Source organism: Parasteatoda tepidariorum, chromosome 4, assembly GCF_043381705.1.
Source record: "Parasteatoda tepidariorum isolate YZ-2023 chromosome 4, CAS_Ptep_4.0, whole genome shotgun sequence".
Lineage (NCBI taxonomy): Eukaryota > Metazoa > Arthropoda > Arachnida > Araneae > Theridiidae > Parasteatoda > Parasteatoda tepidariorum.
In genome coordinates this window covers 67953195-67969801 of record NC_092207.1, presented here as the reverse complement: position 1 = coordinate 67969801, position 16607 = coordinate 67953195, and the positions used below count along the sequence as shown (strand labels likewise).

The 16607-nt window shown below is 27.0% G+C and overlaps 1 protein-coding gene and 2 long non-coding RNA genes across 3 annotated transcripts in view; 2 read left to right on the top strand and 1 right to left on the bottom strand.

Moving 5' to 3' along the window:
* The window catches only part of LOC107442765 (5' nucleotidase C), a 36315-nt gene that overhangs the window by 12813 nt on the left and 6895 nt on the right, over positions 1-16607 (top strand). The window contains exons 5-9 of the mRNA XM_071179998.1: positions 2272-2362; positions 2651-2779; positions 4741-4798; positions 15104-15206; positions 15745-15846. Of these exons, the coding sequence (XP_071036099.1) occupies positions 2272-2362; positions 2651-2779; positions 4741-4798; positions 15104-15206; positions 15745-15846 (483 nt within the window). The remainder of the gene's footprint in view (positions 1-2271; positions 2363-2650; positions 2780-4740; positions 4799-15103; positions 15207-15744; positions 15847-16607) is intronic.
* On the bottom strand, positions 6681-15163 carry LOC139425382 (uncharacterized). The gene is made up of 2 exons (XR_011636621.1): positions 15084-15163; positions 6681-6892 (listed from the first exon to the last, which is right to left on the bottom strand). It is a non-coding gene; the product is annotated as an uncharacterized lncRNA (long non-coding RNA).
* Positions 10481-11780, top strand: LOC107442022 (uncharacterized). The gene is made up of 2 exons (XR_006225600.2): positions 10481-11111; positions 11205-11780. It is a non-coding gene; the product is annotated as an uncharacterized lncRNA (long non-coding RNA).

The window sequence follows — 16607 nt, the reverse complement described above, 5'->3', positions numbered from 1 at the left end:
AATTCATATTTTACTGAAAAGGTAGAGTTTTTGTACTTCTTTTCTTTTAAGGAAAAAAAATCTTCAGATAAGTCAATTTCGTCATTTTTTCAACACTTATATGAATTGAAAAGTTTTTTTTTTTTTTTTTCAATTACTGTTTAAAACACAGCTTTTTGATGAAACATCTCATACTATTTATTTATTGTCATTTTTTCCCTGTACTGTAATATAAATAACCTGTAACATAGAAAAAATTTTATTTTCAGTGTTAAAGTTTTGTTTTAGGAACTAAGAACAATTGTTTTTTCTTTTGAATTAACTTTTTACAGGCATTTTTTAATGAATGTTTCTAATAAACTATATTTTATCATTATTATTATAATTTTTGCTGCAGCATTTTTCTGCAGCTATCATTTGATTTTTTAAACTAACAATTTGATACTTGCTAATTGACAAAATCTTGCCCTGACCGAAAATATCCAATATTTTTTCCAAATAACTTGGTCTTATTATAATATTCTTCTAAACAAAAATTTTTTTTTCAACTTTTATTACAAGTTTAAATGTTCTGAATTATGTTTTAATTCTAAGAGAAATACATAACTAAGAAACTTTACATAAAATCAGTCGGAAAAAGTCAAGAAATTTTTTTCTTCTTCTCTGAATGTTTCTAGTCTCTGATTTAAAATGGAAACATCTAAAATTATTTGAATGTAATTTTCTACATTTTTTTAAGTTTAAGGAAAATGAATTATTTTACTTCCCAAAAGCAATCATCACTTAGCTTTGAAGAGCCATTTTTACTCCCATGACGCCATGGAACAGAGGAGCATCTTTAATTTTGTTCCTTTCTTGATATCATGACACCAAGAAATGCCAGAAGACTATAATTGAAATTATTTTCTTTTATTTTTCTTAATGGGGTAATGAGATTTTTATTAATTAAGTTTCTTCAACTAGTTTTCTCCCCAATTAAATGGAAATTTATTTTCTTTTTTTTATATCAAATCCTTTTTAAATGTCATTAATTAAATATATTTCTGTTTTGTTATTAATAGTAAATTCAGATATGCACATTCTATCATTCTTTTGCCTTTACCTTCTAATCACTTTCAATTGTCCATACTGAAGTTGTCCCCTGAACTATGTTAAATATTAATAAAAATATGAAAGGAAAAAAAAGAAATGGAAAAAATTATTTTTAAGCCAGGTTTAATATTAAGTTGCTGAACTAGTTTTGCTTTTTTCAGAGTTTGATTTAATCATAAGCATTCCAGTAATTTGTTAAAATATTAATAAATTTTTGCTTTCTGAATAATAATAAATGTAAATGAAAATTTTTACTTTTCTATTCTTTACTCTTTCTCTATAAGTTTGTTTTTGAAATTTACTTGTTAATATTGTAAAGTTTTATTCTTCGTTATGATCGTTATGTCCTGTTCGTTATGATCTGATTAGGAAATATAAAGTGTTTATTTCATAGATTGATGATTACATGAAATTTTGAAGTAGCAAGTTTGTTTAGGTTGCCTAACTGACCATTGCGGATGAGTTCTTGAATGATTTCAGCCTTCTGAGCACATATAAAATACCTATGCACTAGATTCAGGGCAATGCTGAATATAGCAGGACCAACATGGAACTGCTAGAGGGGTTAATTTTTTCAGATGAAAGGCACTGGAACTATGGGTTATAGTATATCTATAGTATAGTTCTATAGTATTTGGATTTATTTTATTTGTGTATTTCAAAATCAATTATACAATATCAAGGAATATTTGACTAAATTATTAAATTTGTATTCTATATTGATACCAAATTGTAATATTTTTAATTTGTTCTTTTTACAATATTATTTTTATTTTGAGTAAATAATTTTATTTTATCATCTTTGTTTAAGCAGTGAGTTTTTGTGGGGGAATAAGCATGTCACTGCAGATAGCTAGTTCTATAATATATCATTGTACAATTATTTCAGTCGTGTGTATTCTAACTGATGTTTCAAAATCAGTTTCATAATTAAAGGAAGTTGGTGCATAAGTTATATTTGTATCCTATTTTTTGTCGCATTTTAATATTTTTGATCTATTCTTATTTGTTAAATCTATGCTTATTTTGTTTTTATCTTGAGTTAAAACTTTGTTTTATCAGCAGATTTTTATTAAGAAAATTCTCTAGTACTTGATTTTTTCTGTAATTATTTCATATTCAATAAGATTTTTATATTTTTAATGTATAAATTCTAGATAATTTTGTGCATTATATTAACATACTTTTTTTCTTCTTCAGAGGAATGACTCCTTTAAGTAAGGAAGAAGTAATATCCGTTTATAAAGGGTCATATATTCCTCAAGAATTGATTAGAGGTTCTTCTTCTGAGGTGAGGTTCAAGAACTAAATATTCATGTAAACAAAATAATTGTTTTCAATATTAATGAGCAGTGTAATGAACTTAAAAAGCTTTATAAAAAAATTTAAATCAGAAAAAGTTTTTAGCATTTAATCAATCATTTATTAAAAAGTTGCCTGATTTGTACCCAAAATTTTGTTATTTTGATTGGAATAGACAAGTTTGATTGTATACCTCAATGTGCATTATTTACTCTACTGTAACCTAAATAAGTTTTTTTTCCTAAGTGTCATTATAATATTTATTTATATATTTTAGAGTACAAGAATGAAGCAGTTAAATGACTTGTTTTCTGTTCCCGAGATTTGTCTCATATCAAACGTAACAGAGTACTTTGAAAAAAATGGTATAGCTTACCATCCAGAAATTTTGTCCTACGACATTCAGGTAAGTGGTGTATTCAGATCTGCTAAAGGATTTAACCTACTATTCTTGTGAAATCTCGTTAATAAAAAGCATAAAACATCTGTGATTTTTAAAAAAATCTTTAAAATATGTAGATATTGATATTTTTATGAAAAAAAATTCTTTACAATAATTGTTATAAATGATATAATATTTGAAATACATCAAATTTTAGCGGGGCACTACATTTTTATTTGACATGCCAGGCATGTTAGTCATAAAAAATATATGCCCTAATAAAACTTTTATTTGCCCAAATACTTTTTTCGAATATTTATTAATGAAAACATATAATTAAACTATGTAAAGAAACGCATTGAAATCCTAAATTACCAGAAAAGGTTACAAAAAAAAAAGGCAAAATACAAATATTTTTAGCAGATACGAATTTTATACAAATTGTGCATGTAAAAAAAGTTCACCTGATTCTGTCTTAGTCAAATTTTATTAAACATATAGTGATATTAAATTAAAAGTTTTACAACACCCCCACTCTGTCTTTTTGCTTTAACATTTCTATTTAAAATTTCATAATTATTATTTTTTATTGCCAATGGTTGGAGTAAAAGATGTTTGATAAAATAAAAATGATTTGCAGATTAAAACAATAAAATCTAACTTTTTATGTAGTTATTACCAAAATTTAATTAGACACTTAATTTAATTGATATTTTAAGAATATATTTACGTGCCCTCCTGGATATGTAAGTGTAAAAAATACATGCTTAATCAGAATTTTTAAGTATTTTAAACATGTTAAATGATAAAATTTTGGACCCTGTTAGGAAGCACATAATTAAAGTTTATAAAACTTTTTTTTTTTAAATATTCTTGATTGTAAAAATTTTGATAATTTGAAATATATATATATATATATAAGTTTAGATATTGTTGGTATATCTATATATATTAGTGTGATCCAAAAAAGTAATAAATTGTCTAAAAAAAAATCAAGATTACAAAGTATCAGCAAAATTGAAAAATATATTTAGAGCTTGCTTCAATCACTTGAATATCATTAAATGAAGGTTATCTAATATTTGTAAGTTTTTGCAAAGAAACATGACTTGCTATTGGAGCACAAAAGTTTGTATACATTAACTCCCTCTATTTATAATACTATCTCCTTTTCAAATACCAACTAGCCAGCTACACTTTGTTTTTATGTTAATTTGAGAATAGTGCTTTGTTCAATCACTGACTTAAGTGAAGTTATAATAAAATTATTTTCACTAAAGAATCAAAGTAAGCAAATTTACTGCTAAAATGTGAAATTTTATTATACAATTTTGTTTAAGAAGTTCAACAACATTATATTGGGTAAAAATCTGACATCAGCTGGCAATATGGATGGAAATATGGAAATTTTCATGTCAATTTTCCCAATATATAAGAATAATAACATGGAAACTTTTCCTTTTAATATCTTTTACAGAGCTTTCTTTTTGTCTTGCATGCATTGTTTTACCTATATGTGCCTAGCAGTTATTTAAAAGGAGGGTTACTTTTTCAACAAAAAAAAGTGGTAGTATCAGTGGTTAATTTCTGGGATTTTTGGAGTGTGCTTTAGGAGTTTCTGCAAATGACAGGCATTTTTATCAATAGAGTTGAAATCTAGTATTGGAGACAAATGGTATAACACAGAGCCTGAACTTTGTCAAAAACTAGAACATTAAAAATAATTCGAAAAAATAGCTCTTACAGGAGTTTCTAAATTTATGTCTATTTTAAGTTCTATTTTTTATGTTGGCCTTAAATTTTTTGCTCAAGCTAAAATACTAGATTAATACATACCTCTTTTTTCTGATTGAATTGATTTTCCTGGTATTGTTCATAAACAATTTATTTTTCTTATTACATTTTTCTCTTTCTTGCAATTTCTGCTACTTTCAGCATACTATTCTGTTAAAATGCTAATAGATTATAATTTATTCATATTTTAGAATGCAGTTCAGAGCATACACCCAGTAATGCACAAGATGTTGGATGAAACTACTATTGGTTAGTATGTTATATAAGTTCAGTATGTTTAAAAATCATATGCAGGCTCTTATTTGTTTTTTATTGCTTTCATAGAATATTTTGATATCATGCTCATTTGCGTGAATGCCAACTGCTGCAATTATTTTTTTAATTTCTGTGAGGATTTAGGTTTTTAAATAGAATTTTGTAAAACGTTTGTAAACTCTACCAAAGTTTAATTTTTATTTTTGTAAATTTTCTGTTTCTTTTCATTTTTAAGCTATGATCAATAATTTTTTCTAAATATATTTACAATTTAGTAAGAAACTAATTTTTTTTTTCACAATAACTCTTTTAGTTGGTTTGCAACTAAGTTTATTTTCCCCAAATGAATAGACTCATTATTTTTAATAACTCTGACAATTTAGATAATTAGTATTTTTTTCATACAAGAACTCATTCATTTGTTTACTAACAAAGTTTACTTTGTTTACTAACTCATCTTATTGTTTACTATAAGAGTTAACAACAAGATTAGTTTATAAGAATATAACTTAAAAGAAAGAAATTTATAAGAATGTAATTTATGGAATACAAACTTTTTTATTTTGCATTTTCTTATTACTGTAGAAAAATAATACTGTTTCAAAAGGAAAATAGCTTTACCTCTCTGAAATAACATTATTATGGGCTGTATTATTTCTTGTTTTTATCTGCCATGTTATATAATGTGTGGATGTGGAGTGGTAGATATAAGGGTCCTTGGACCTCCTACCCTATAATCAGCAAACACTATAAGGGTCCTTTGACCTATTTTATATAATTTGTTTGTTTGACCGCATTTTGTATCATTGTCCCTTGTAGCGATCTTCGATTGAAGTTGTAATCATGTATCAATCCAGTTGTATGATCTTGATGTAATCTTGACGTAAACCCTAAACAAATAGGGTGGGTCGTGTCACTATTCAAATTATTATAGTCTAGCATTATATTTCTTTAGTTTATCCTCTGTATTTAAATATGGAGCAAAACTTTTAAAAATGTATCAGACTATGTAATGAAGCACTGAAAATAATTTGTATTGCTCAATCAGATTTTAAAGCATCAAATTTTTACTAACTTTGCTCAGTTAATTTAATACCACATATTAAAGAAAAGTAATTATTAATTTGCATTACTACAAATGAACAGTTTTTCTATTATATTTAATAACCATTCCATGTTACTGAAAGCTAGTCAACAGAAAAATTGTAATTGCTTATTTATTTTTTTAAAAAATATTTTCATTAAAAAAAATTTTTTTGAGGCTGTTATTTCTTTATAAAAACATAAATAAAAAATTATTATTTACATTTTATTTTATTTATGCAAATAAAAGATGGTCTAATTGGTTGACTTGTTACCAAAAGATAGATCCTTTAATTATCACTGTGGGACTTAAATGAATCATCTTGGAGTAGGGCTTTAATGCCCAGTATAATCTTTCTCATAGTGTTACCATATCTGTTATATGGTAAACAAACATGAAAGGGCCTCTCCCAATCTACACTAGGCTAGTGTGTGGAAGTTTGTGCCAATATTTCTCCCATTAATACATTTTTTTTTTTAAAAATAATAACTTTTATTATTATTCATTATTATTAATAATACAGAAATTTATGAGTGTAGGTATTAAAATAAATTTTCGTATTGAAACAATTTCTAATGTGTAAGAATATGTTTAAAAATGTTGAGAATATCTATGTTAAAAATTTTGTGTTATCAATTAAATATTTACAAAAATCATTAATCATTAGTCAAAGTTCTAAACAAAATTAATTTTTATATACTATTAAGGTTTATGTAAACTGTGTTTTACTATATATAAAAAGAAAAGAAATATATCTGTTGTAATTTCTTAATTAAAAAATATCACATGCGATTTACTGAAATTCACACAGATGTTTATATAGAGAAATAGAAGATAATAAGATAATCCTTGAACATCCTCAAACTGTAGTTAACCTTCTTTCAATTCTTTTTCAGGTATATTCCTTTCAAAGCAAACAAATGTTACTTTGGAGTTCATATAATTGCATGTTCTAAAAAAATATTTTCAAGGAAGGCTAACTTGAATTTCTTCATTCATTGGAACTACAATTTAAAAGAGGAAACATAATTTTTATTAAAGCAATGACGCATAATAAATGTAACTAAAGTTGTTCTAATGTTTAAATAATGCATTTAATTACAAAATATAATTCATGTTGCAAAATTACACTATTCAACACTAGCGATACACTATTAAACACAAAAATGTGGCTCTTTTCTATCTTGTAATTATTACTTTTTAAAATAAGCTTTTTTTTTTATATAAAACATTAAAACATTCTTTAACATATAAAACATTCTTTTTCTAGTAAATAGTCAAGTAATTTAAATAAAGAGGATCAAATGGTATTTTAATAAAATATTTAAAGGTAAAAATAGAACCTTATCTATGTGATCTGTTGAAAGCATTGTAACAATAAGGAAACACCCAACCCTTTTTGCCATTTCTGTCATAACCTCGATTTTTAAATGGAAAAATTATTTATGCCTTTTCAGTACGCAGTAGCTTTTTAGTAAACTTTTTTTAAATTTATATATAACCAATGAATTGCTAAAAATTAATAATCAGCATATTAAGTGGTATAAATTATAAAAATTGACATTAGTTACAGCACTTAATTTTTTCTTCTTGAAGACAAACAATATACAACTAGATTATTTTGACAACTCAATTTATCTGGCTGCATTTCATATCTTATTGTTGAAAGAGAGTTAATTTTCTAGTTCAGACTAGTAGCCTGTGCAAATGAGTAAACTCCTATAAAATGACCAGAAATTATGACCAACTAAGACTTAGGATAAGAATTTAGGAGATTTTTTCCCTTTTCATACATTCGAAAAAGATTCAAGGTGTTTTATTTTATGGTAATGTCAAAGAAAATATTAGTTTAAATATTTTCTTCGACACTTTTTGTAAATCATATGGCTAAATTTTGGTTGCTATGTTTTAATGTATTGTTCATTGGTCCCCAACCTTTTTATCACTGCGGACCTGTCAACGTTTCATAATTTTACCATGACCCGCTGGGTGGATTGTTTATATTTCAGATTATTTTGGTTTATTAATTTTATTTAAACATAGGCATGTTAAATACAGATAAATAAATAAAATACAGTTACACCAAAAAAATAAATATGAAGTAATTTAACATTTTAACTTAGAATGTTAAATCAGTGAGTCATGATCGAGAGAGAAGACGAAGTTCTTCATTAGTTCCAATGTAAATTTCGCTCCGCACTTTCGTGTATTGTATTTACAGTTATGATGAGTGATTTTTTTTTTTATTAAAACTAATTGAAGGAGAAAATAGTTGCGGTGTTTTTTTTTTTTTGACTTTTTAAAACAATAAAAAATTTATGTCACTACCTTCGGGGGNTTTTTTTTTTTTACTTTTTAAAACATTAAAAAATTAATGTCACTACCTTCGGGGGTCCATTTTCTTTTAAATAAATAAAATTTTAATAGAACACAAATATTTTTAATTTGGGCTATAAACCTTGGAATTTAAATTCAGTTTCAATGAAATGGGTGGCTCGGTACCATTTGATCCACTGACTGGGGGTTGGGGAACACTGTCTTAAAGAACAAGTTTTTTTTTCCGGAAAAAACTGGCAAAAAATAATANATATATATATAAAAATCAGTTGATTTAAATCAATGATTTTTTTAAAAAAATCATTTGATTTTAATCATGATTTAAATCAAGCTGATTTAAATCAACGAACCCTGGGTGGAACTGGCAAAACATTTATTATTTCTCTTATTCTCTCTGAAATACGATCAAATAATGGCATCGCGTTGGCCGTTGCATCATCTGGCATTGCGGGAACTTTATTGGATGGAGGCAGAACAGATCATTCAGTATTTAAGCTGCCACTAAATATATAAAGCAACCCAAATGCAGTGTGCAACGTAAAAAAGTAATCGTCTATGACTACAGTGTTGAAACACTGTAAAATTATCATCTAGGATGAATGCGCTATGGCACACAAACATTTGCTTGAGGTGTTGAACAGGACATAGAAAGATATAAAAAAACAATTACAAATTATTGCGCGTCCAAATGCTTCAAGATCCATCTGCTGAAACATTCTCTAAACAATTGTTAGATATCGATGATGGAAAAGTTACTAAGGATGAGACTGGATGCATAAAATTATCGGATGATTTCTGCACAATCATTGATTCACAAAATGCTCTCATTAACCTAATATTTCTCGATGTACACACACAATACATTCATCATGAGTGGCTGGCAGAAAGGGCAATTTTAACAGCAAAAAATGTGGACGTCAACGAATTGAATCTGAAGATACAACAGTTATTGCCAGGTAACTTGGTGACATGTAAATCCGTTGATGCAGTTTTCGATCCCATTGAAGTTGCAAATTTTCCAACAGAGTTTTTAAACTCATTGGATTTACCAGGCATACCACCGCATAATTTAGTACTCAAAGTTGGATATCCGGTTTTTTACTTCGTAATTTGAACCCATCACGGTTGTGCAACGGCACGCGATTAGTCGTTAAAAAATTAAGGAAAAACTTTATCAAAGTCATTATTTTAAATGACGAATTCCGGGGTGAAAGTATATTACTTCCAGGAATCCCTATTATACCCACAGGTGTGCCAATTCAATTTAAACGCATTCAGTTCCCCATTAGATTGGCATTTGCAATGACAAGGCCAAACAATGTCTGTTTGTGTCTTAGATTTGAGCACACCATGTTTTTCACACGGACAATTATATGTGGCATTCTCTCGAGTGGGCAAACCATGCAGTTTATTTGTGTCAGCTAAAGATGGAATGACAAAAAATATTGTACACTCCATTGCACTAAGAGATTAATATTGTTGACTAACATTTTCAGAATTCGTTGTATATATAATTTATAAAAGAAAGTTACAATAAATTAAAAAAAACTATTATTTGGTGTGTTGTTATTTTCACATTCTGTCATCGTTCACAGCGCTCCATGCCTCCTTCACTCATATACCACATACGCACACACTTACAATAAATAAGATATATTTTCACACTCTAGATATAATTCATATGGCAAAATAACATTTGCCAGGTCAGCTAGTATATATATATTAAGAAAAAGCTGTCCAAATTTATTACCCAGTATTTAGTCATTTATTTCACTAAAGGCAAAATTGCAGAATTTAATTGCCATACTTAAGCTGAAATTTTTTACTCACTAAAATATGTTAAGAATTTATTTTAAGAAAAGTTGTTAAAATTATTAACCTAACTAGTCATGTGGATGTTTCTTATTGTGCTGGTTTAGATTTATTGCCAGTTTAGATTTAATCTATTTTTATTTATTTTTTTACCCCTTTATTATATGTTATACTTCTTAATCTTATTTTCTAAACATTAATCTTATCTTATTATAACATTGCTCTGCCTCATTTTTTTCCCCTTCTCTTTAGAGATTTTTTTAATTTTTGCCTGATGATAACCAAATCTTTACATCTTGCATAAAGTTTTTGATAATGCAAAATTATCAATTTCTTCTTCAAAGTGATGTGCAAATTTTTTTTATTTCACATAACATTTTTATTCTTTTACACATGACATTTTTATTCTTTTATCTTACATGAACAAATAAATTTTTTTACATGTTTCCAAATAGTGTGTTTCTATCTTCATAACAATTTTCCAAATTTCAGAACTACTTGTAAACTGTTTATAAAAAAAAAAATTAAAAACCCATCTAACATATTCAACTTAAATACAATTTTACCACTGATTTAATTAAATGAATAATATTTTATTTCTGCTCAAATTCCCTGAAATTGTTAAATTTTTTAACTCTCCAAATTCTTAAAAAAAAAAAAAAAAAAAAAAAAATTGAAAACTGTGAGAGAAAGAGTTATGTTATACAGGAGTTGTGTGTTTAAGCTGTCAAATTAACTACAGATTTGTGTCATTTTCCTATTTTGCCCACAATTATTGAAGTCCTTTTAAATACTAGAAAAAAGATACTTTAAACAGAAAGGGCCGTATTCTTAAAAGAAAGAAAAATCATTTTTGGCATCACATATTTTTATATAATTATCCTCAGTAATTTTATTTAATAATATAATGCATTTAATTCAAATATATATATATATCGTTTTGAGCCTCACATTTTCTCGTATATAATTATTCTCATGTAATTCTCATTAATTTTATTTCTATATTTAATTTATGTGTTTCAGTGGTGGATACAAATAGTTGCAGAAAAAAAGGTCACTGGTCTTTAGCACCTCGTAAGTCTTTCTTTTCAATTTGTTAATCAACTTCTTGTTCTTATCGTTTAATTGAATTTATTTGTTTTCTTAATATTTTCATATTTATTCCAGTTAGCACAGATTGGGCATCTACACCTATTGGTCATGTTTTTCATCCAGTAGACATCACAAAGAAAGACGAACCCACACATGAAGGTGAAACCAGTTCTGCAGAAAACATTGAAAGCATGTAAGATTTTTTTTATTAATCTATTAGACTTCAAAGTATTGCACTATAGTGGAGGTAAATCTATGCTAAAGGTTTTCAATCTTTGGCACTTAAATGCTATGCATTTGCAAGATCATGAGAACCACATCTATCAGGGTTCCTACTGGTCAGGGCGAACAGGGAAAACCTGGAATTGTCGGGGGGTTGCAATTTCTTTACAATAACCTGGAATATCCCTATATTATACAGTAGGGAACCGATTATCCGGAACGGTCGGGACCATCGCTGTTCCGGATAACTGATTTTTCAGGTTTTCTGAATCCCTACAAAAAGCCGTTTTTTTATTGTTAAATCCAATTTTAAAAATTAAAAAAAAATTGGAAATAATCTTAAAAATAAGAAAAAACGATGAAGTAATACACTAATGATTATTTCCAAAATGATGGTAAGGTAAACATCTTTAAAAAAAGAAAGAAAAATCGTAAAATCTTATGGGGAAAAAAAAATTTTTTTTTTAAATGGCGAGAAAATTTATCGAATTTCGTTCCGGTTTTCTGATTTCCCGATAACGGGTTCTGTACTGTACCTGGAAAATGACCAGTCTTAAAATTGTCAGTAACAGTAATCAGTTATTGAGATTTGAGTTGAATATTTCTAACATCTATTACTATTATTTGTCATAAAAAATTCACATTTCGCTAAAATGTTCCCATCCTCATTAATTTATATTTTTATGCACAGAAAATCTAATATTTCTCATTACAAATAAAAGTTTTCTGATGAAAATATGGTGTCAATTTTCATTGAAATTTACCTGGTATACCTAGAAAAGTCAGATAATTTTTTTTCTGAAATTGAGTGGGAACCCTGGCCTATGTTTTAAAAAAATTTAACTTAAAAATCATTGTGCCAATTCTGTTTTCTTTTAAGAAAACGTTTTTCTTTTTTTTTCTTCGACTGATTGAGTTTATAAGAAGTTCAGTATACTGAACTTTCATTTAGAAAAGAGCTAAGTGAGAGGAAAGTTTCTGCTGTAATCATTTGGTCTTGTCAAAAACAAACTGAATGCTTGTATACTTAATTTCAATGTAACCAATGCAATTTTTTTTAACTATGTAGTAAAAAAACTTTTTGCAGTGTTAACTAAGTATAAACGTTCTCAAAAACTGTAACAAATCTCTTTCACTCATGATTTGCTAACGAAGTTATTAAAGTTTTATCGTTACAATTCAAGGTTTATTTATATTTCCATGTTTTTTAAACTTAGCCATTTCTTGATGTATATATTGAACTAAAAATATTACAGTCAATCAATAAATAATACAAATGAGATGCTACCTTTTGAGTGTCATCAATTATCACTCATTTTGACTATGTATTATGTCATTGAATTATTTTAAATTAGATTATAAATAAATCTTTTTTACTTCAAACATTAAAAAAGTTTTAGAAGAAGGAACCTTTATAAACTAAATACGATTATTATATTTGAAAGATGATTTCTGTACTTAACTTTGCACTGTTAAACATCCATAGCTCGAGGGCCGAAAATTCCCTAGGAAAATTGTTTTATATATTCACTTGCTCTTTATATATATATATGTACAGGTAACAATTATTGAACTATACGAAATAAAAAATATCGTCATAACTTTTGAACAGTTTTATGGTTAGCCTCTAACTTTGTGGTTGGCCACAGGACATGTATAAATGCACACACAACTTGTTGTTGTCAGCTGTTTGCCATTGGAAATATTACAATGCAACTTGCCTGAGCTTATATCGCTTGTGGAGGCCTACTATGCGAGCAATAATAGCCTAATTGCGCCTCAAGTTTGCAACCGAATACAAAAAGTTTCTTCATGAATTTTAGACTGTTGTTACAACCCCTTAACTCGGTGATCCAATTCGTCTCAGAGGTGTTTAGGCAGGATAGCCCATTTGGTAAACCCAATTATCATCTCAGATTCATGGAGAAAATATTTTGATCTTTGAAAAAGATTCTTAGTGAATGTGATTTCATTTTTTGTGTTGTCAAAATGCAGGGTTGCCACAGAAAAAAATGAACAAAATAGTTGCTTTTAGTAGCCTAGAGCAGTTTTCCTCAACTTTTTTATCACCGCAGACCTGTCAACATTAGATAATTTTACCACGGCCTGCTGGGGCCCCGACGACGTTGATTGTTAATATTTTAGATTATTTTGATTTATTAATTTTAATTTAATTGTATTTAAACATGCCTTCAGAATAAATTACAGTTACATCAAGAAATAAATATAAAGTGATATAACATTTTAACTTACTAATATTTTAACTACATTTTAACTAACTTAAATCCATTAGTCACGATCAAGAGAGAAGACGAAGTTCTTCATTAGTTCCAATCTAAATTTCGCGACGCGCTTTTGTGTTTTATTTATGATATTTACAGTTATGATGATTGATTTTTTTTTATTATTAAAAAAGAAAATAGTTGCAGTAATTTTCTTTTTCTGTTTTTTTTTTTTTTTTTTNTTTTTTTTTTTTTTTTAAACATTAAAAAATTTATGTCACTACCTTCGGGGGTCCATTTTCTTTTAAATAAATAAAATTTTAATGGAGCCCAAATATTTTTAATTTGGGCTGTAAACCTAGGAATTTAAATTCAATTTCAATGAAATGGGTGGCTCGGTACCATTTGATCCACTGACTGGGGGTTGGGGAACACTGTCTTAAAGAACAAGTTTTTTTTTCCGGAAAAAACTGGCGAAAAATAATAGTTTTTTTTAAAAAAATTTTACAGAAAATGAATATATAAGTATAGTGTAGGTTATTTTTTGCAATTTCCGTTGGGGGGGGGGGTTGGCTAAGTAGCAGGGCTTGATGTAAAAGTTATGAAACAAATTATTGTACAAGCAAAGTTTAAGCAATTTGGTTGCAGATTTATTTTGAATTTTTCAAAATATTAAAATCAAATTAACTCAAGAGATCATCACTTTCATGGCTGAAACTTTCTGACAAATTAGTATATTAAGAATCGTCAGAGTCACTCATTATAGGATAATTTTTTCAGAACAAGTTACAAAAACACTTAGTCAAAATTAATTTATGATTAACTGTTTACATTTATGATTTTTTATGCAAGAAAAATTCTGCTTAGTGGTGCCATCTAAGGAAAATTAGTTTTAATCTAGCCTATCCATTTTAACTAGAATCGATCTCTGATGGGCATCAGAAATAAAATAATGCGAGATACATGATTGCCCATGTGCATCACGGGCATGTGCGAATTTGCCGTTAACTTTTGCTTGTATCAGACAAAGGCAAATGTGTTAAGAGGTTTAAATAACATTGTATCTTCGGAATAATGGGAGGGTTGCTATATTGGACAATTTTACTATTAAGTGTAGACTTCATAGCTTTTTAAATCTTTGTTATTAAAGCAAAATAATTTTTCTGTCATAAGTTTATTCTTTGTAATGCTGGCTCCTAAATGAAACGTAAGATACTGGTATTTTTAATTTTCTTGTAAAGAAGAGGAGGGCAATGAATTAATATTTTATATTGAAAACTTAATATACTAGTTAACTTAAATGAATCTAATTTTAAAAAATGTCTTTCTTTTAGTTAATTAGAAAATTTTAATATACTTTCAAAGTGTTTAATGAGCTATTAGCTAATTAAGTTTCTTACACACTAACTATGACTATTAATTAATCATGTTGATTTTTAATAGCTCTTTTATGTTTGTATCTCTTTCTTTTACTTAATTGTTGAGTTATATTTTAAATTCAATCTCTTACTTTCTCTATTTTTCAATTAGATCAGTACCTTGAGAAACATCCTGCTATGCCATCCTTTTTGTATAGGTTGAGAGATGCTGGAAAGAAAATGTTTTTGATTACTAACAGCCCATTCAAGTTTGTGTAAGTTTTCCTTCAATTCATCTGTTATTTATATGTGATTAATATTGTTCAGATGCTTTTTAAAAATTGAATCGAGTTCGTGTACTCTTTCAATCATTATAATACATCAATTATAAATAATATACTGAGGGAAATCTCAATTATATTTTGAAGTTTATCTCTTACTTACCTGTAACTAAAAAGTAGCATTTCTATTTTCAACAATTAAAAAGAAAAACCACTACCCATGTATTAAGATATACTTTCATCAAAGATCTGTTTATACAGATTTCCATTGGTTCACATAAATGATATTAACAGTTAATTTTTTAGTTAAAGAAAAAAATTCCCACTTTATATTTTTTATGATTATTATATTTATTTAAATTCAATTTACTATTTATATTTATAATTGGATTTTAATCTGTAATTAATTAGATTTTTTTTCAAATTAATTTTATGACAAATGTTTACATTTTGTAAGCTTAAGAAATTTATTTTTGGTTTGAATTTATTTTAACGTACTCATGACAAGACTTAAAACTAAGGTATCTTACAGTGATAATGGTATGAAGTACATGATAGGTCCTAAGTGGGCAGACCTGTTTGATGTCATTGTTGTACAGGCCAGAAAACCTAGATTCTTTACAGGTCAAACCAGGTGAGTCAATTTTTCCTACAGGTAATTTAAGTTCTTGTTATGCTAAAGAGTAGTTTAATTGATATAAGAACTGATAGATATAATTACTGATAATATGTTAAATCGATTGATATAAAACTGAATTTTTAATAGTTTTGTAAATAAAAAAAAGAGTTTTTTTAGTTTAACTATTACTAAAAAAAGGAATTATTTAATTAAAATATAATGTAAGTTTCTTCTCTTAAAATGTTCTGATGTATTTACTAGCATATTATTTTTCATATTTTGTTCATAAATATTTTAAATATATAAAGTGGTACATTTTAAATATATTTAAATTTTGAAATAATTTGATTTTAATAAAATGAATAAATTGTTTAAAGGTGGGTAATAAAAAGCCCTGCTACTAGTCAGTCAAAAAGACTTTTGGTTCATTCAAAAGACATTTGATTTAGGCCATTGTTAATTTAATCATGAATCTGATCCATTACTTGGATCATTTATTATCTGTACTGTATTACATGGATGTTTTTGAAGGAGTGACATTGGTTGTTAGCAAGAAAATTCCTCTTAGTATGTTTCTCTTAATTACCTCTTTTAAAAAACTAATTCCTATTACAGACCTTTGGATTTGTTGCCAAAGTTTTCCCCTCTTAAAAATTAGTTGTGTGAATAATCCACAGAAGTATTCGAATTTGGAATCAAAGTTACTAAATTTTCATGACAGAAGTCACCCATAGTTAGAAAATTATCTAGGCTACTTGTAAATAAATATTAAGTTC